At 42.2% G+C, this 21,997-nt stretch overlaps 1 protein-coding gene across 3 annotated transcripts in view; it reads right to left on the bottom strand.

Annotated features, from left to right (window-relative positions):
• The window catches only part of FDFT1 (farnesyl-diphosphate farnesyltransferase 1), a 36,123-nt gene that overhangs the window by 5,046 nt on the left and 9,080 nt on the right, over positions 1 to 21,997 (bottom strand). For 2 of the 3 annotated variants that reach the window (XM_034661373.1, XM_002923668.4), the window contains exons 2-7: positions 21,469 to 21,566; positions 20,370 to 20,553; positions 15,403 to 15,531; positions 12,618 to 12,809; positions 7,619 to 7,795; positions 6,169 to 6,321 (exon numbers count right to left, since the gene is read on the bottom strand). In XM_034661373.1, the coding sequence (XP_034517264.1) occupies positions 6,169 to 6,321; positions 7,619 to 7,795; positions 12,618 to 12,809; positions 15,403 to 15,531; positions 20,370 to 20,553; positions 21,469 to 21,566 (933 nt within the window). Of the gene's footprint in view, positions 1 to 6,168; positions 6,322 to 7,618; positions 7,796 to 12,617; positions 12,810 to 15,402; positions 15,532 to 20,369; positions 20,554 to 21,468; positions 21,917 to 21,997 lie in introns of those variants that run through there. The other variant, XM_034661372.1, reaches the window with a different exon arrangement.

The raw sequence follows: 21,997 nt of genomic DNA, 5'->3' as shown, positions 1-21,997 counted from the left end.
CACCAAAAAGGCAGAACTGCGATTCAGTATAACAAGAAAATAAAAGAATATGCCTACAGGGGTGCCTGGCTGGCTCAGTCAGGAGAGCATGTGACTCTTGATCTTGACGTCATGAGTTCAGTCCCCACAATGGGCACAGAGCTCACTTAATTAAAAGTAAAAAAAAAAAAAAAAATGCCTACAGGAATATGCTAATGATATCTAATATCTAATATTATGGTAAGAAGAATAGCTTTAGAGAGAAAAACAGAAACTGGGATGAAACTACAATTTCTTTACTTTTCTTTTAAAAATTTTTATTTTTTAAATTTCTTAAAAAGATTTTATTTATCTGAGAGAGCAAGCACATGTGCATGAGGTGGGGGAAGGGGCAGAGGGAGAAAGACAAGCAGACTCCCCACTGAGCAGGGAGCCCGATGTGGGCCTCGATCCCGGGACTCCAAGATCATGACCTGAACTGAAGGCAGATGCTTAACTGACTGAGCCACCCAGGAGCCCCTCTTTTAAAAAAATTTTTATTTTTATTTATTTTTTTTTTTTTTTAAAGATTTTATTTATTTATGTGACAGAGATAGAGACAGCCAGTGAGAGAGGGAACACAAGCAGGGGGAGTGGGAGAGGAAGAAGCAGGCTCACAGCAGAGGAGCCTGATGTGGGGCTCGATCCCATAATGTCGGGATCACGCCCTGAGCCGAAGGCAGACGCTCAACCGCTGTGCCACCCAGGTGCCCCTAAAAAAATTTTTAGATGATGGAGTTACACTTGTTAAAACAAGCAATACAGGGGCACCTGGGTGGCTCAGTCAGTTAAGCATTTGACTCTTGATTTCAGCTCAGGTCATGATCTCAAGGGTTGTGGGAATCAGCCCTGCGTGGGGCTCCACACTCAGTGGGAAGTCTGCTTGGGATTCTCTCTCCCCCTCTCCCTCTGCCCCTGCTCCTGCTGCTTGCATGCATGCTCACACTCTCTCTCAAAATAAATAAATGACACCTTCAAAACAAACAAGCAATACAAAAATAAAAAAATCAGAATTCCTTTATAGTACTCTCCACTCAGCCACAGCCTAGTGTAGTTACTTTTATACCTTTCCTCACTATGCCCTAATAACCCTACATAGAAATGTATAAAATGTCTTCTATAATAACAGAACATCATAAACTGGTGTACTTTTATATCTGTTGCCATGTGCATGTATGCCTATATATAAACACATAAAATGTATATATGTATTATATATTCTATATACTATATAGAATAACTGTGTTCTAGGGGCACCTGGGCGGTTCAGTTGGTTACGCATCTGCCTTCAGCTCAGGTCATGATTCTAGGGTCTTGGGATTGAGCCCCACATCAGGCTCCCTGCTTGGCAGGGAGCCTGCTTCTCCCCCACTTACTCCCCCTGCTTGGGCTGTCAAATAAATAAATAAAATCTTAATAAAAAAAAAAAGAATGACTATATTCTATATAATGTCAAATAAATAAAATCTTTTAAAAAATGACTATATTCTGGGGCGCCTGGGTGGCACAGCGGTTAAGCGTCTGCCTTCGGCTCAGGGAGTGATCCCTGCGTTATGGGATCGAGCCCCACGTCAGGCTCCTCTGCTATGAGCCTGCTTCTTCCTTTCCCACTCCCCCGCTTGTGTTCCCTCTCTCGCTGGCTGTCTCTATCTCTGTCAAATAAATAAATAAAATCTTTAAAAAAAAAAAAAAGACTATATTCTATATAATGTATAAATATGACTAGATTATGCATATAAAATTATATACAATTTTATTTTTTAAATAGGTTATAAATAGATTATGCTGCAATTTTACTTTTTTCACTCACATAAATTTTTACGGACATTTCTTAATGCCAGAACCTAGAAAATAAAATGTCACTCTGTTTTTAAACACAAGCCACATAATGTGCACGTACTATAATTTAATCAATTCCATCCCAATGACGACTAAGGACAAAATGTTACAATGAGCACCTCTGCACATTTTCTGGCTAATTTTGTACATGATGTCCTAGAATTGCTTGGCCAGAGGGCAATGCATGCAAAATTCTGACAAGTAAGAAAGCCGACAGGTAGAACAGGCAGGATATGGAGATGCCTATGGATCAGGGTTAGAGAGAATAAAGGAGGAGCCTGAGTTATCTGGATTCCTTGATTTGGTGAATAATAATGTCATTAACCAAAAAAAAAGTTTACGACCACGTCCTGAGTGGGACTAATCAAGTCAGGAGTGATGAGCATGTGGGGAGAAAGAAGCCTGGCCATCGAAGAGAATACCAGAAAGCTTTTGTGCAGTGAGAAGAAATGCAAACCAAGATAGAACTCCGGGAAATACCAGTGTAAGGAGCCAGAAAGGCAAATGAATCAACAGATAGGTAACAGGTTAAACCAGAGGCGAGTGTCACAGAAGCCGAGCGAGGAAAGGGCTCTCAAGGTAAGAAAGAACCAGTGTCAAATAATATAGTGGGATCAGGGAGAATGTTTTTAAAAATTGGTCATTTGAAGGCCATCAAATCACTTCCATAAGAAAAGTTATGTTGGGGCGCCTGGGTGGCACAGCGGTTAAGCGTCTGCCTTCGGCTCAGGGCGTGATCCCGGCGTTGTGGGATCGAGCCCCACATCAGGCTCCTCCACTATGAGCCTGCTTCTTCCTCTCCCACTCCCCCTGCTTGTGTTCCCTCTCTCGCTGGCTGTCTCTATCTCTGTCAAATAAATAAATAAAATCTTTAAAAAAAAAAAACAAAAAAGAAAAGTTATGTTACCTCATGACAAGGTAGGAACAAAAGCTAGCTAGCAAGAGGTGGGCTGAGAAAACAATGGGAATAAATAACACGAAGTACATGTATCTTTCAAGAAGCTTAGTTGTGAGGGAGAGGGAGGCGAGTAGGTACAGAGGAGCAAAGTCAAGCCAGAGTCATGATCTGTTCACTTTTTGAAGCTGAGTGGCCCGAGCGCACATACAAAAGAGAGGAGTGACGGGGGAGGAGGAGGCTTTGGATAAAGAGGTGGCACAAACCCCCACTCTCGAGGGGGTCGCAGGGGGGAGCAGGAGTGCGAACAAACAGGGCTTAGGCTCACAAGGGGAGGCGGACACAGAGGAGCAGAGGGCTTCACAACATACAATCTCGCACTTCCTCATGTGGTGAGAAGGCAGGGCCAGCTGAGGAGGACAGGATGGGGATTGCAGCAGTGCTTGTCAAACTTCCTGTCCACAGCTAATCACCTGGGGATCTTGGTAAAGGCAGATTCTGATTCAGTGGGTCTGAGTAGGGATGAGACTCTAGCAAGTGTCCAGGGGCCACGGCTCCTGCTGGCCTGAGGACCACACTTGTGAGTTGTGAGCACAAAAGGGGCTTGAAGGTCAGGACAAGGCTCCAGAAGAACCATCACGGCACAGGGTGAAGTGGGAAGCTGCGCCAGCTTGAGAAGATGGCCCTCGCCAAGGAATGTGCATCGGCAGAGAAGGAAGTAATGGTTTCTGGCTGTGTGCCTGAGCATTTGTTTCTGTCCCAAAATAGCTGGTGGAGCTTCTCGCCAGCTGACAGGTATCCAGACTGGTTTGAAGCGGAGGCCTTTCCAGAGGACGCAGGACACTGAGGAGCAGGGCCCACCTACTCGGCAAGGTTCGGCTAGCACTGACTCATCCTTTAAACACTAGAGTTGCGTAAGGAAAGCCTTCAGGTGCCCTGCAAGGGCATTACGGTCACCATCAGTTAGGCCCAGACACCTGACAGAAAAAATGTATCTTCCTGTCTTCCTGCAAAGGACAGACTTGATCAGTGAGAAGTAGGATTCAACGTTAATATTTGGCCAGCAGCAAAAACGCGCCTGGGGGCTCAGTCGGTTAAGTGTCTGCCTTTGGCTCAGGTCATGCTCCCAGGGTCCTGGGATCCAGCCTCCTATCGGGCTCCCTGCTTGGCAGGGAGACTGCTTCTCCCTCTCCCTCACTTGTGCGTACTCTCTCTCTCTCAAAACAAATAAAATCTTTAAAAATAAAAAAAGCCAGACAACTTGTGGACTTGATACAAAAAATTTTAACTTGAAATTTCATTTGTGCCGACATCAAAACCATGATTATATTTTATTCCTTCTGACTTGGAAGTCTTCAGATATTTTTCTCAATCAAATCAACTCAAGTATTAACATCTCCCCCAAATTACCTTGTGTTTCACTGGAGTAGCTTTGAACAATTAATGCCCTAAATCAGGGGTCTGCACACATTCTTAAAGGATCAGCTTCATGGGCCACCCTCTGTTACAGCGTCTCAACTCCGCTGCTGCTTTTCATGAGGCAGCCACAGACAGTGCACAAGCAAATGAGTGTGGCTATGTCTTAATAAAATGTTATTTATGGGGGCCGGGGTGGGCAGCCAGCTGGGGTTTGCCTACCTGTATCCTAAATCAAACTGTTAATCACAACTAGGATTTAATTCCAATGGTTAAGGAAAACATCAGATAAAATCTGAATCTTAATAAAGAAACTACCTACAACTTTTTTAAAAAATGGTATTCTAAAATTAGTGGTCAGTAAAAAAAATTGTGAAACGAAAATCTTTTCTGAACTACATACTATATAAAAGGTTTCTAATTTATATAAAATGGTGAAAAGTGCCTAATATGGTATAAGTCAGTTTAGAGAAGGTAATCCAACCCCCTTAGAATTGTAGTGAACAGCATAGACTCTGAAGTCAGCCAGATCTGGGTCCAAATTATGGCTCCAGCCTCAAGTTTCCTTGATATTAATAGTACCCACCTATTCGTTGCTATGCCAGGCACACAGTAAGCTCAGAGGAAGGGCTAGCGATACGGTGGACCAGACTGTCCTCAAGTCTCATTAGTAGCAATTTTTTGGTAAATGACTGAATACTTTAGTCACTAAGAGAATTTAAGGATTTTTTTAAAAATTTGGTCTTCTCTTCTTTTTTTGTTTTTTTTTTTAAGATTTTATTGGTTTATTTGAGAGAGAGAGCATGCACAAGCCAAGTTGGGGGAGGCGGTGAAGGGGCAGAGGGAGAGGGAGAAGGAGACTCCCCACTGAGCAGGGGGCCCGACACAAGGTTCCAGCCCAGGACCCCAAGATCACGACCTGTCTCTTATGTCTTCTATAGGTGTCTCTGGTAGAAATGCAGAGGTCCAAACTTGTCAGATAGAAGACAGGGAGAAACTCCAAGGAGAATGTGCAATATGCAATAGAAATCATTGTTTTGCAGATTTCAGTTTAGGAGAAACCACTATTACATATCACATCCCTGTAAAGGTGTAACCAGGGGACGGGAAGGAGGCAGAAAATTACTGACAGCCGTAGCTCTCTCTGGGAGAGAGGAAGGAGGAAGGTCTTTCATGTTTCATGTATTTCTTTAGTAGTTCAATCTTCAGTAAGAACATACCTATGGATCTCAGGGCCTCCACTCACCAGAAGGCCACCCCTCTCGCCAGTGTGACCATCAAAAAAAATGTCTCCAGACCTTGCCAAATGTCCCCTGGGGGGAGAGAGCACCAAAGCCCTTCAATTACGAACCACCTCTCTAGCGCCGAGTGATTAGTTTTAGCCTCTAAGAAAAAGTTTTTTGAACCTAGTCATATACCCTCCACAGTAGGAGATCAGACTTGAACAAGTAAGTTTTGCTTTATAGGGTGGTTTTGGCATTTGAAATGAGATTTGCATTAGAAAATTGAGAAATCGTTGCAACTTGATGGTTGTCCTTTGCTGAAATTCCCTACTGTGGTTTCTCAGTTGAGGCTTATAACGTAATGGAAAGTACTGGATTGGGTGTCAGGCAACCTAGCCTGGGGTCTGAGATCCACTCGGTAAGACACTGCATGAGCACGCACAAGCCTCGGCTTCACTCTGCTCACCCATGAACCAAGAATCCTGGTTGGCCTCTACCATCATCTTCCGCCTCAAAAAATCTGATCCTCCTCAGGGGCTCCACCCTAAAGGCTTGCTGCGTTTATACCCTCCCTACAGGGTGCTGGGAGGCTCCGATCGATCAGCAACCTGTGCCCACGTTTTGTCCTAATAAAGGACACCAACTCCTGTCTCTCTATACCATAATATAGTGAGTTGGTAGGATCATCTAATATTAAATATGAACTGTTTCAAGAGTGACATTATTTAAATCCTAAAAACAGCTACAGATTCTCCAGGTAGTAAAATAAGAACCCACCTCTTCCATGTACTGGTAGATTATAGCTTTGACTGCCGGCATATTGGTGGCATCCATCATGAGAGTTACTGCTTGCCCTTTTCGGATCTTCACTACGCCTTTGAACACCTGCTGATTATTATAACAGGCAGCCAGAGTGGCAATGGCCATCACCTACAGATACAAGGAGGGAGAAAGAAAAAGAAAAAAAAAAAAAAACACTAATTCAATTCATCTCGTGAAAGAAAGTAAGAAATGGCACTCTAAGCAATCATCATTCTGAAAAGGTGAAAAAACATTCTGTAGAATAAGAAAGTGCCAAAGGGCTAAGATGGAATTAACCAAGAAAAAATACCCATGTAGAAAGCAATGTCAAAAGGTGGACCTTTCCCATTCCTCCCTTCCCCAACAACACACAGAATCAAGTGGTCTTTGCGTCTTAAATGATTCTTTGGTTTTACCACGGAAGTTCCTTTTTATTTGGAAAAAAACATTAAGTCCATACATCATTTTCTATGCTCAAGTAATGAGTTAGAGAGCCAAAAAATGTATCTCAAAATACTATCTACAAAGAATTTTCTATTTTTCCTACAACAAACATAACCCTTATACATGAAAAAATAGCATGGAGGTGGGGGACAAGTGGGAAGGGGGGATAGTTCTCATGATCAATGGCAAATTATTTCTAGGATAAATCGGAACGTAAATCAAGCATGCAGAGTTTAGTTCCAACAACCACTCAAGATTGTTCATTAAAGATCAAATCAAGGGGCGCCTGAGAGGCTCAGTCGGTTAAAGCGTCTGCCTTCAGCTCAGGCCATGATTCCAGGGTCCTGGGATCGAGCCCCACATTGGGCTCCTTGCTCAGCACGGAGCCTGCTTCTCCCTCTCCCTCTGCCCTTCCTCCTACTCATGCTCACTCGCTCTCTCAAATAAATAAACAAAATCTAAAAAAAAAGATCAAATCAAGTTTCCAAATCAGTTAAATCCTATGACTTTCATGAATTTGAGTTAAAAACTGAAATAATTGGTAAAAACATTTAAAAAAGTGTAAGCTCCCAGAAGACTGAGGGGCTAGTTCCATAGGATCAGGTTCTGTTATCCCGAGTCTGGGAAAAGGACAGCAAAAGCTAGGCGCTTAAGTAAGACTCTGTAATGATACACCTTCACCTACATTTTACCCAGCATTCCCCCTAAATCTAAGTCAAAGCTCTAGATTTAATTGTGAGGCTAAGGATCTAGGGTGGCTGAGTTGGGTGTGGTGGTTGTGGGGCAGAGGGGAGGTGTGGTGAAGCACCGCCTGCCTCCCCCCGAGAAAAAGAAAATAGACCAGAATCATCTTTTAAAGGACCCATATTCCTGAATACAGCAACCCAAAACAGTACATGCATTCTCTCCACCCCCATCACCACCACCACGCCGCTCCTTTTAGCTTCCACCTCTCATATACAAGAATAGCTCCATTGCATACCTGTGGAATAGCGCAGAAGTTAAACACACTTTGGTTTCTAAGTCTTGAAAGGTAAGTGATGACATCTGGGATGTGGTGTAGTGCGTTGGTTATAAGTTCGTTCAGGCACTGCACGGCTGAATCAATATTCTGTGGCTTAGCAAAATCGCCCAACTTCTTAACATACTTGCTCCAAACCTTAAAAAATAAGTTAGCTCGTGTATAAGGGGAAGAATCCACAAGCAATAGGAAAGAATCTTTGCGAATAAGAACTATGATCTATAGTAAAGTTCTTCTTAGCCGCGGACTCATCTTTCACCAAGATCGAGTCCGTTTTAAGCTCCACGCAGTGGCTATTTATGACGACCAGTCAGGGTCTGATCACAACCTAGTAGTCAGTTAAGTATTTGGGAAACTGTCCTTTAGGGACACTTAGTACAACATGTACTAAGCAATACTTTAATTGATGACTTTAGATAAAGAGGACTCCTGTTATTCCAGAGGGCATTAGTCTCCTCCTGAAAAAAATAATCAGATAAATACAAAATCAGCTACAACAGTAGTGCAAGCTAAATGTTACACATTCTGAAGATGGTCAGGCCTCAAAGTAATTCATGGTTAATATGGCATTCCCAATTCTGATAAGAATGCTGCTGAACAAGTGTAAGGGGGAAAATGAGCTGAGTCTATACCATGAGAACATTAACTCCCTGGATCTTAGTAACTCAAAAGTGAAATAATGTCTAAAACTCCAGTGGAATTGATTTGACAATTTTTAATGACATTATTTAAAGGAGTCTCTGAAGCTAGCAAAGAACTTACTTTCATTTTTGGTCACTCTGAAGCTTCCCAAAGAATAATGCTTATTGTCACTTTATACACTCCTCCAAATAAATGACTGGCCACCACCACTACCATTTTTACAAAATCCCAAATTCCTGCTAAGAGATGCAGAAAGGATGACAGAATTAGGACAGCACCTTTTGGCATTTCCAATGATAAGGGATCTAGGCAGTGACCACAAAGGAGAAGAAAAAGAACCCATAACTTATAAGGAAAAGAAAATTATCCTTAGATTTTCAACAGCCAGTCTGTAAAGCAGAAGAAAATGGGATACCCAAAAATGTGAGCTAAAAATTTTTTTTCTAGGAAAACTTTCAAATATCAAAGCCACAAATTGTTATCAATATGTATAAACATGAGGAATTATTATTTTCATGGGTCTTTCCTATCTACCAGCATGCAAGCTCCAGACAACCAAAATGACTAGAGGCATCAATATAAAGACTGGTGGTGAGCTTAAACTAAGACTAAGTAAGGGGGAAAGGGAGATATTACAGTAGCAATGGTTATCTAATCTGATGATTCAGAAATAAATATAATCATAAAAAATTGGGAATTAGTATAGCATATGCAAAAAATGTCTTCAATTATTTTCAATAATCATTTTGGTGGTAGTAGCAATAGTATCATTATTCAGAAGACTGCAGGATCTGTAATGTGGGGGAAAAAAGCAAATGAGTAATCATGGCATATACTAATTCTACCATCTATGATTTCCTGCGAAGTATGAATCTTGATGAGGAAGAAATGAAGTAGAGATGTAACACAGAGGAGGAGATTATGTAACAACCTACAGTCCTGAGTTTGAATTGGAAACACCAATATAAACTTACAAGGTATTTGAGCTTTAAAACTCAACACACACACAGTGACTATCCCAAGAGCAGCTGAAGAGTCCAGGGCTCAGGCAAGAAATGTACAAAATGAGCTTAGAACATCTTCACATACCAAAGGGCAAGGAAGCTATCAAAGACTATTAAGAGTCCCCTCGTGAGGACACAGAAGCCAACCTGAACCTCTTCCTGACCAAAGGAGGGAAATTTCGAGCTTTAATAGTGAGTATAATTACAACAGATTAAACCCAGTCAGATAGGGGTTTTTTTTTAAAGAACTAATTTATCTATCTATCTATCTATCTATCTATCTATCTATCTATCTATCTCAGAGAGAGAGAGAACACAAGCAGGGTGAGCAGAAGACAGAGGGAAAAGCAGTCTCCCTGCTGAGCAAGGAGCCTAATGCGGGACTTGATTCCAGGACTCTGGGATCATGACCTGAGTCGAAGGCAGACACTTACCTGACTGAGCCAACCAGGAGTCCCCAGTCACATATGTCTTAATCCCTGAGTTCATAATGATAGCAAAAAATAACCTGTCACCTTCTGAGGATGACAGAAAATTCATCATCTTAGAAGCTGGTAGCGGGCATGGAGTTTCTTTCTGGGAAAATGAAAATGTTCTAAAACTAATTGTGGTGATAGTAGCACAACTCTGTGAACATACCAAAAAAAAAAAAACCCACTAAAAACTTTAGAAGGATGAACTGCAGAGTACGTGAACTCTGTTTCAATAAAGCAGTGATAAAAAAAAAATACTATTTTGCAACCCCAATAAATTAACAGAACTAGGCATGAAGCCTAATGACTGCTAATATCATAAGTGGGCAAAGATCAGAGTTGTGTGCCTCTCGATAACAGAACACACCATCTTTCAAGAGGTGCATGCTCATTTTTCTTTAGATTTAAACACATTTGGTGTGTTTCAACCCATTGCAGTTTTTATTCTTTTTGATACTCAAATTGTTCCATATGTGGTCAGTGAAAGCCCCTTTAAACTGGATCCTGTACCTTTTTATCCCATACTTTTGATAGCCTCCTTACTTCCTGGTGTGACAGTATATTCCAAATTCATTTTGTATATTTCCTGCCCCCACTATTCTGTGTGGTGGGAAATGGTATTAAAAGACCAAACTGGAACACCAGTGGTACATTTTACTACCGGTTTGTTTCTACAACTCTTGGTAGAGAGAGCCAGACTTTTTTTTTTTTAAGAGAATCTGATCAGGAGTTCATATTGATATTTCTAATTCAGTTTAGGATTATGGGAGTTCTGCTTAACTTTATTAATAGTTTTATATTTGTGCCTTTTATTTCAGACTTGGTTCCTAGAATGATACAAACACAATTGCCTATTTGCTATATGTTAGAGTTTCTATAATAGCTTCAGTATTTTTATTCACAGTATAATTACTGAAAACATTTTATTACTTGGAGTGTGTTTACACTACGTGCACCTTGGTTTTTTTCACTTAATAATATAACCTGGAGATTATTCCCTAGTTGTATAGTTCTTTCTGTGCTCCACCAAGTGAATATACCATAGTTCAATCAGTCCTGTCTAGAAGGACATCTTAGTTGTTTATAAACTGTAACTATTAGAAACAAAGCCACATCAGTATTATTCAATATCAATATTAGTCACTTGCCAAGCTGCCAGCGCTCAGGGCTGTTTGCACCAGGATATACTCTCACCAGCCATACAGAGTGCCTGTGTCCCCAGTCTAGCCTGGCGATTACCAAACTTAGGACTTTTTGCCGATCCGATGCCAGAAACAGTCTCTCAGGGTTCTTTTCTCTCTTTTTTGGTTAAGCTATTGGAACTAACATTTAGTAAGCACCGTGGCTAAAGTTTCTCTCATTTTATTCACACCACCACCCTGTGGTCTAACAGCTATTCAATATTACGGAAGAGGGAAGTGAGCTGTGTGCAGGCCTGCTGACCCATGCTGGGGGGACGTGCCTGGGTGAGAGGCAGTGTGATAATGGGGGGGGGCAGGCCCCGGCTGGGACCCAGACACTGAGGCGCCCCTTCCAGGTAGCCACTGACTCACTGTGGGTCCTCATACACACCCCATCCCTTTGCTGAGCCTTGGTGTCCAAGGAAGAGCAGCCAAGAGCTCTGTGGCAACCCTGCCCCCACAGGAGTCACCTGGGAAGCTTGCCAAACAAGGATGTCTCAGCCCAGGGTAGTTTTAATGTGAATTTTTGATTGATTATCTTCTCAGCTGTTTAAGGATCTTTCTTTTCAAAAAAAAAAAAGAAAAAAAAAAAAGATCTTTCTTTCCATGAACAATCTGTTCTTATTTCTTTGCCCAGTTTTCTATAACATAGCTGGTCTTAACTTTTAGCAGTTTTTATATTAGGAATATGAGCCCCGTATTTGCAGCTTAAGTTGCAAATATTTTCCCTACTTTGTCACCTGCCTTTTTTTCACTTTAAAAGCACCTGGTTGGGGTGCCTGCATGGCTCATTCAGTTAAGCATCTGACTTCAGCTCAGGTCATGCATGATCTCAGGGCTTGGGGATGGAGTCCACATTGGGCTCCCCACTGAGTGGGGAAACTGCTTCTCTCTCTCCCTCTGCCCCTCCCCCTGCTCATGCTCTGTCTCTCAAATAAATAAAATCTTTAAATAATAAAAAATAAAAAAATTAGAAACACTTGGTTTCAGGAAACCATTTTATGGAAAGCAATAAGCAAATGCTGGAGTAACATCAGGAAATAGTCCTAAGATTTTCTAGCTTTCCTTCTGAATAAAGCCAATGTCCAAGCCTTTCCTTTTTCTATCCTTTTTTAAAAATTAAGTCAAAAATCAAGATGAACATTCTATAGTTTTCGTCTCTCTAGCATCTTCCTCCTTCCTGCCATAGAATCCTTCTTTTGGGAGGAATCCTTCCTATGTGTGTTGGGAAGATATAATCCAGGTCTGGCCAGAGTACTCGGCCCTCCGGCTACAGAACTGATTATGGGTTGGGCACAGGATCCAAGCTCCACCAACCGGACCTACCTAAAAACTAGCAGATTGTGAGTCATGAGTTATTATATCCACCACTTGGAGAAAGCCTATCCAAGAGACAGAAAGAATGGGGACAGATCCTCTGTATGAATTTGTGTGTGTGTGTGTGTGTGTGTGTGTGTGTGTATGTATGACTATATATAGTCTGAACCCCTGGATTTAGCCAGTCTACCATGAAGCAAACTAAATCCTAACCTGTTTTATACATTTTCTTACATTGTCTAAGGTAGTTTGATTCACATTTCTATCACCTGCAACCAAAAGATTTGTTTTGTTTTCAGAAAGTATTTAAAATTATTTTTCCCAAATCCCCTAGATCTATTACCTCTTGAGGCCAAAACTCTCTTCCTTCTTGCTGGTCTTCCAGATAATCACGAATGATGTTTGTTTTCTGCAGAAACAGGCCCATAGAATTGGCACACTCTATGTCTTCACCAACTAAGGGATCTTCTAACTCAGAGGCTGAGAACAGACGGGAAAGGCCAATTCCCACCAGTCCAGCAACATAGTGACAGTACTGTAAGAAATAATGAAGTATTTACTAAAACGGAAACACCCAAGATCATTAGCTACAAAAAAAACCCCAAAACCAAAAAACAAAACCCCAAAACAGGTTCCAAACAGAATGTACAAGACCTCATTTTGATTAAAAAACACAAATATACATATGTACTACGGCTCTGTTCTTGCCACTGTTTTAAGCACTCTGCATATTCAATCCTCACAAACACCTTTATGAGGCATGTATCATTACCATCACCATTTTACAGATGTGCAAACTAGGGCAGACAGAGGTTAGTCAATTGACTGCCCCAAATCACTCATCTGGAAGACAAAGGGCAGGGACTCCAAGCCAGGTAGTCTGGCTTACGAGGCAGGCTCTAACAACTTTGCTGAAACTGCCTCTTCTCAAAAGAGATCTTGGTAAACGTCATTCTTGATTGTCAAAGAATTTTTTTCCTGTAAAAGTGGTTTTTCAAAGCTATCCTCTCCTGAAAACAGTATTCCAAGACAACTTAATGCAATACTCCTACAAAATGAATGTCCATTACACAATTTAAGAAGTGGAGAGCAGTTAAAGAAGGTACACTCTGGGGTGGACATTAGGAAGGGTAAAGTTCGGGAAAGACCAAAGGAGGGCTCTGGATGAAAGTAAGACAAAGCCAGACTAATCAAAGGGCACAATGAAATGGCAAAGAGAAAGTATTTGAAATATGGTCTAAGAAACGAAGAATCTGGAAAGAGTATAGATATGCTAAAATATACAGAGAAATGAGCTGCAGACAGCTACAAGAATTTTAAAAAGAATTACTAGAAATTAAAGAACATAGTATGTCCTTAGTGCTGCCCAAGGAAAAATAGATTTTTTTTTTTAAGAGTTTATTTATTTATTTGACAGAGAGACAGCCAGCGAGAGAGGGAACACAGCAGGGGAGTGGGAGAGGAAGAAGCAGGCTCCCAGCGGAGGAGCCCGATGTGGGACTCGATCCCAGAACACCGGGATCACGCCCTGAGCCGAAGGCAGATGCTTAACGACTGCGCTACCCAGGCGCCCCAAGGAAAAATAGATTTTAAGATAACAGTTCTTTGGATAGAAATACTCCTAGAATGGAAGGAGTCTTCTTCCTCCACAGTTGGGGGTAGGAGGGAGCGATCACTAAAAGTACTGAATTTCATCTAATCAGAACTTTTACTCAACGAGCAATCACTGGGTCTCCTGAATAGGTCTGCACGGCAGAAAAGGGAGTCAACTGTGCAGCTAACCAGTGCTGATTATTGGCCAGGAGGAGTTTCAGCTTTAACTTTAAATTCATAAACAGATAATTCCAACAGCAACCTCACTCACGCTAACTTGGAGAGCATAAGCCAGCAGCCCCAAAGATGTTGCCAGCAAGTTTTGAGGATCGAAGGATTAAGAGGCCAGACTTTGAACCTACACTCACCCAAGGAGTATGTACGCAGTTGAGTCTCTTCTGAGATCCCAACTTAAACACTATTAAAGATACAAAATACACACATAGTTCAGATGTTTAAAATGTCTTTGCTTCCACTGGGGAAATAAAGAAGTCTCACAAACATCTTTCCTATGGAAAATGGGCAAGACCCCTCCTTCCTATCTGGTGTTTTGATGTTTAGTTTAGTCCCCATTGTCAATTAGGTCACTTTGTCTGGATAAGCACTTTCTCCCTGCCCCCTCACTCCTTCCCTGGCCAATATCCTCCACAGCTGCTGCTCAGGAATAAACTCGGGCCAAAGAAAAGCCATTATAATTTTATCTGCCACATCATCTGCTCTCACAGCCCTTTCCAGCTACCCTGTCTCCTGAGGAAGACAATCTCATCCACGTAGGGTCTCCCACTGCTAATCCCCACACAAATTCATTTATAACCGCCATATGAACTTGGGGAGGGAGGTCGAGAAACCTGGAACTTCTCCTCTCGTGTTAATTGTGTAAGGAGATGATGGGAAAGGAAGAAGTAAGGTACTGGAGAGGTACTCACTCCTCAGCACAACACACCTACGATCCTAAGTTAGTACCTCTGGATTCTCCTAACTTGGTAAGGAAACACATACATAATTTAACAGTTTAAGTGATACCTACTTCTCGTCAACAAATGCGGCCAAGCTGGCATGGAATCTAAACGTCATCTTGTGCAAAGATGGAACTGGAGATTGATTCAGATACTAAGGTGTGTCTACATACACACATACTCAGTGATGGAAGAAAGTAAATAACAAAAAACACACTGTTAAGATTTGAAAACCTCAGGTATCTCTATATTACATGAAGTAATCTGGCCATTTATTTAAAATTTCACAGCAAGTCAGAGGCACTTTTAGAAGCTTCATGTCTGTACCTCTGGGACAGGTTATATTTACTTTGGCCTAACTTAATGGTAAACTCTGTAGGGCAGGGATTATTTCAAGCATTCAACTATAAGCCCCTTTATTAAGTGCTTATGATGAGACAGTCAAGCTACACCGAAGGGTTGTAAAACCAGAACGTTTGGAACCGGTAGACAACTTTATTCCTCACTCTGACCTTCACAGCGCATACTGCCAGCTCTGTCCTACTCACCACACAGCAACGCTGCTTTGTAAACACTGACCTTGTCCCACTCCTGTTCAGAAGTTACGTGTTTATCCAAAAACTCCGCCATCCCAAATCCCATTTTCCGGCAAATGTCAACAATCACTGTTTGATATTTCTCAGCCAAATTTCTAAACTCGAGGGAGATCTGAAATGGAAATCACAAAAAAACAGAAAATATGAAATACATATTTACACTGGGAACCAACATGGTACCCACAGATCATAAAACAAAGCAATATTAGAATATTAGAACTGTACTAGTTTTCTACATATTGCATAATAAGCTCAGAATGTTATAATTGTTAAAATAGAAGGATCTAAAAATGCTGAAGTTTCTAGACTCAAAAGAAAATCAAAGTCTCACTCTACACTCATCTTTCCAACAGATAATAAATGAGGTGCTTCAACATAAAGCGGACATAAATGTAAGAATTTTAGGAAGAACGCCTCATTTCAGACAGACCTCATGATAGGGAAGACTCATTCCTGAAAACATGTATCAAGCACTTCCTACTTCACAAGCTTTGTTCTAGGCACTGGGGATACACAGCCTGGAAAGGAACAGAAACTTCAGCCCCAGTACAGTTTACATTCTACTGAGGAGATCAGCCAACCATTTTCTATCATCAATTTCCAAATTTCTATCAGGAAGTTATAATGTCTCCCCCACTATAAGGCTACACATTTTAATTCCTTAAACAACTCAATTTAGCTCAATCTGAGGCATGGTACCCAACATTTTTTTTCATTGTCTGAGCTCTAATGTAGAAATTGTACTGATGGGTTTTAAATTCATTGCTATTGCACAACATCCTGTTTAAGTTTAAAGAAGTATTTCTAGATGATCAAAATACAGTATAGGAACACCACAAAACTTCTTAAAATGCTACAAAATATTACTAAAGCCAACACACAATACTGAAAACAGTTAACAGACTTTATTGAGCATCAAAAGTGAGAAATACTTGGTGTATGTCTACAGAAAGGTTAGAAAAGCTTCCTTAGGAAACACCTATATTTAAGGACCTGAGGGGAAAACCAGCTGGTTACACAGCACCAAAGCGATTCAGAAGCCTAAGAAACCTTAGGACTACTCTGATCAACATCAACTGTGAAACTCCCCCACAATCCATAAAATCAACCCAATCTTTCCAGAATGCTGTTCTTTCCAGAATAGTTGTTCCAAGACAGCCAAAGTGTCCTTCCTATTGTGGATTGAAACAAATGAGCAACTGTATGGAAGGGTATCTGAATCCCTGAAATCTCCCTAGGATCCCATTCTTTCAACAGACCCTGGACTAGGTCATTCTATTTAAGAGAGCAAAGCCCGGTGAGGTGGGGGGAGGAGTGGCTTTGATTAGGTTACTCCAAAATGAAGTAAACACTTCACTGCTGAATGAGAACCATCCCCTTCAACAACTTTTGGGGACTTATTATCTAATTCAAAAAATGAAAACAAAATACCTAGGAAAAAGCGATGTTTTCCCAGACTCGGGAAGGAGGGAGAGAGCCCTGCTGACTCCTCCACACTCGGCACCCAATTTCACGACTCTGTAGGAGTGATGAGCTCTGCTGAGTGAAATGAGCCACAAGGACTTTTTACTGTCCCTCCAGGTAATTGTTTGACAACTACAGTAGATTTGTAGGGGCTTAAGTCACTCTCTGGTGACTCAAGAACATGAAGGAAGGATATCATGGTGAATCCACTAGTATAATGGAAGAGGACCAAATACCAAGTAGGGGTCAAAGGTAGCAGGACACTTTCATTCACCTACAAACAAAAATTTCCTATAAACTTCAGGACGTTGACGGTATGACCAAACACCGGGTAATTCTACCTTCTTCCCTTATATGCAAAACTCTGTTTTCAACCAATTTTTTTTTCTGGAAAAACCAATAGTTTTATTGTTTTTAACCGATTTTTAAAAGAGCAGTAAAGTATGCCAGTGATTAAATGTTAAAACTACATTACCATAAAATAATACAAATAGTAAATCAATAATGAAATACATTTCAGAACTAATTCATAGCTCAATAAATGTATGTTATCACTGCTATTAGCATTTAAAAATAACCCTATGCTATTCCTTAAGTTGTGTTTAAGGGTAGATCTCCAAGACCACCAGTTTCCACCAGTACCAGGCGAAAAAGATACACTCTAATCCATAATATACAGTGAAAGCTCTAGAAAGCCTGGCTTCGAACGATACCAACTAATGACCACTAAAGCATGAAACACCAGGTTCAATCTCAATGCACACACATTGAGGAAGGGCTCACTTGGTGACAATACTTTGTCTAGGCTGATGCCTGAAGTCTGTGGGGCCCGGGACAAGAGCACAAATGGAGGCCCACATACCGTACTGGCTCAAAATCTTGAAATTATCAGTCACACTAGTAACTTGTTAAATAGTATGCGCTATTCTCGGGCTTTTACAAAGACACCTTCACCACAACCTGAAGGACTCAGATATGAATTTAAATTTCCCTCAGGGCTTTGTTCCAAAATGCAGCAGAGCAGAGACTGCTGATCCCCAGCTCCCAGCCTGCACCCTGGCCTTCCCACTCCCAGCTCTGTCTAGCACCAGAAGGCCTAGGGGCAGGATCACTGGTATATGGGTCACCCTGGAGAAGACAGCCATGAGGAAACAGACTGCAAACCCAGGAAGTAGGCTCAGGGAATCAAGGGCAGGGAATTCCACACAGCCAGAACATAGTCTAGAAGGGAAGCTGGATAAGCTCTGGGCAGGCACACTCCGATGGCCCTGGGGACCCCTCACCTCTTTGAGTAGGGCCCTCTAAAGTGAGGGCCGGAGGGGGGGGGCCCTTCTTACCTCAGTCTAAGAGCAGTACTGTGTGAGTGAGTCCAAGTTATCTGTTCTGCCTTAGGACCTCGCCCAAAACTGACGGTAGACCTAACCCAAGAAGACTGCACTACCCTTCAAATTGTGCATCCTGTCTCAAGGAGATGCTGGGATACATCAGCAGGTGCACAAAGCATTCCCTACGAAAATAAGACACTATGACTTTTCATATATTCCTATCTCAACCGGAAGGACGGGCTGAAAGGACCTCCAATTCAAAGTTACATCCTCACTAAACACATAGCTTCATACGTTTCACATTCTTAAGGATATAAAAGGTTAACACCAGCGAAATAGTGATGCCTGGTCTGTGCCCTCTGCTCCTTTCTACACTGCCAGGGGGTCTCTGCTCTCAGGAGGGGAGTATCTTTCTGCTCTCACCCTACTACCCAACACAGGAAAAAATCAATTTCATGTTGAAATTTGCTTGAACAAACTGTTGTTTTTCCACTGGAATGCAGTAATTCTTTATAAAGAAGACTTTGGTTTTCTAAACATATTGAAATATTAGCTAAACATTTACTAGCTATACCCCCCCTAAATTATTCTGACATTCACACATTTTCATATTCACTCATTTTGGCTGAGTGGGCAGGGCTGCCTTGATTTTTAAAATACCGATGACCTTTATCCCATGACTAGAAATTATTTGTTATGAATCTACCCAATTCGGAAATAGTTTGGAAGGGTTTTTTGGTTTTGGAGGCTCTAGCTAGAATATAACTTTTTTAAGTGAGAATACACATCAGTTATAAATGCTATGGGACCCTGTTTGCAGCGCTTCCTCTGTGTTAGCAGAGTTTCACAAGCTCATCAGCGAATGGCCCCAGATTTCCAGTCAGAGAACATCCAGCCTCTGGTCACGTGAGAGATGTCCTGGGAGAGCCAAAATCACTGGTACCTTCTCTAGGTGAGCCCTCTCATTCCCCATCTAATTCTTCTTCACGGGTCTTTTTCCTTTTTCTTCTTTTCTACTGTATTGTACTGTATCGGCTCCATCTAATTACTCCTCACAGATTTTTTCTTTTGGTTTGAACTTTATTGTCTTTTATTTTTATCTCTGACAGCAAAGACATGATTTCAGTAATCTGAAATAGCCCTTGATCCAAAGAAGTCTCTCAAACATTCTTTTGTATTGGATGGATTCCTCCCTTCCCCACTCAGGAATATAGATCTGTTTCAATAGCAACAGCCACATGAGGACTATTCTTTTCCCCAAATTCTGGCAACTGCGTACAAAAAGAAGGGCTTCCTTGGTGTATTAGAGAACACGAGACTTCACTAAATCAACCTTTTATTTATGAGATACGAAAGAAGTACTTATTTGTGTGATAAGACATGCAAATTCCTGAAAAGTAAGACCTAGTCACATATATAACATAACCTTGCCAATTTTCTAAAACTCAAGATTTTAATCACAACCCACTTTAGTCCAACGGAATGGACTGAACACCTATTATATATAGAATACTTAGTATATAGCAGGCACTCCTCTATGTACTTTACACATACGAACTTATCAATCCTCAGAGCTCTAACTTTACAAATGAGAAAGCTGAGGCAGAGAAACTTAGGAACTTGTCCAGGTTCACACAGCTGTAAGTGACAGAAGATCACCCTGCTTCGGTCCCTCCCCCAGTGGACCCATCCTGAACAGCATATCCATGCTACCAGGCTGAGGGTACCAGAAGCCAGCAGCCCTCTACACTCAGGCTGTATTAGATAGGCAACAGGTTTTGTGAGCGAGCCTGAGAATCCAACTTTTACAACGCTGGAATTAGAATGTATTTTTCCAAAGGAAGAAACACTGGAATATCTTGACTCTTTTAAACCTCACAACAATATGAGGCAGGTACTATTATTATCTCTATAAATGGAGAAACTGAGGTTTACACAGGACACATCACTTCGCACCAGGTAATAAGTGGAAGAGATGGGATTCCCACCCAGGCAGTGTGGCTTCAGAGTTTCGGCTACCGGAGCTCTTACCCATCGCATTAGATTACGCTGCCCTCACACTGCTTATTTTGCTGTTCTCTACAGGGATGAGGGCTGGCTGACAACTACATCATCAGTTATACAAACAACCACACGCAGAAGAGAGCTGTAATTCCACTACCGTTGGGAAGTCCTCTAGCACTTGCCGATCCTTCTCCTTGCTCTCCATATACCGCCAGTCTGGTTCGTAAAGGTAAGAGTGAAAGTTGTGTAGCAGTGGAACCTTTTTTTCTACACTGATGGTCATGTCATCTTCCAGAGTGTCCAGAGCTCGGAGGACCAGATAAAATATGCATACGGCATGGCTGTAAAAACGGAATAACTATTAATATAATGGGACAAATGTTCAAGATATTTATTTTAAAATACATGTCATTTATGCAAACCCTCCTACAGCCCTACCTCTAAAGAACTATGAAAGGATAGCCAAAGTTCTTAGTACTCAATGAGACATCTTAGTTTTCCTTTCTTAGATGGGAACAATGAACTTCAGTGGTTTATTCAGAAAAAACAAAATTAAAAAAAAAAAAAACCCTACCAGCTGGATGTCACAACTACTTCCAGGATGAGTTACATTTAACACAGAACAAATGTACAAAAATCAACAGGCCAAGTGTTTACATGGAACTATTTTTGCAAAAAAATAAAGTCAAAAGACACAGTAACTTTTCAGTATAAATAGTATCATACACAAATGCAATTGGTCTAGGTTCATGTATGAATCTGCCCAGAAGCAGCTTGGACTGGTTCAGTCAGGAGTCCTAAATTTGAGCACCAGGTGGGGTGCAGAGATTACTGAAATAAAACTTAAAAAACTTAAAAAAACTTAAAAAAAACTTAAAAAAAAAAGCAACTTCATTAGAATTAACCCCATATACTAGAATTGCAAAGTAGCACGACCTACTCAGAGACAGGTTCAGCTGCCAGGGCTAAAAAAAGTCAATAAACACCACCATCCCCCACCCCGATTCCTCCCCGCTTCCCTGAAAGAGCTGGGCCCACAGGGACACTATTAGATGGCGAAGTGCCTGGAAGGGCATTCTAAAGTAAACACATGGGTGTTCCAAACAGAACATTTCCTTCACTCTGGTGGGGCACGCTCTAGCTGAGCCACAGCGGAGAACGCAACGCTAGGGGCTGTCACAAAGTAGCCTCGAGGCTCAAGGTCCCGGGGAAAAGCTCTCCTCCCCCAAGTGAAAAGGAGCTGTCTGGCCACTCACCGCATTTCCCCATCCAGCGCCTCAATGACAGCTGCAAAACTGCGACTGGTCTGATTGAGATACTTGTAGCAAGTTTTCAAGCTGCTGCTCAGCGAGTCCTGGGGGCAGAGAAGACACACGGAGGTGGGAGATGTGGAGGAGCAGGAGTGGGACTGGGGCAGGCGGCCAGCTGCCGGCGGGGTCCGCAGCCTCCCGCAGACGCCCTCTCCCCGCGACCAGTCTTTGGACGGCCAGGCGGCGGGAGACAAGGGGCAGCCCCGCGGCGGGGAGCCAGCGCCCGTGCCCGTGCCCCGGGGTGCCGCGGCGGGGCTCAGAACCAACGTCCGCTTGAACAGGGACATGGCCTTGGTGCCGCAGGCGGCTACGGCCATGGGAATCGTAGGGCCCGCGTAGAGTTTTTCCGCCATAGACCCGAGGCTGGCTGGGAGGCGCCCCCGAGGGGCGGGGCAGGCTCTCCCTCCACCCCTGCAGGCTAGCGGCTGGCCTGACCCGCCCCCCAACTGGGGGCCGAGGTCAACCCCGCCCCTGC

Source organism: Ailuropoda melanoleuca, chromosome 5 (genome assembly GCF_002007445.2).
Source record: "Ailuropoda melanoleuca isolate Jingjing chromosome 5, ASM200744v2, whole genome shotgun sequence".
Taxonomy (NCBI): domain Eukaryota; kingdom Metazoa; phylum Chordata; class Mammalia; order Carnivora; family Ursidae; genus Ailuropoda; species Ailuropoda melanoleuca.
The sequence above is the reverse complement of the archived record's forward strand: the minus strand, read 5'-3'. Positions and strand labels throughout refer to the sequence as shown.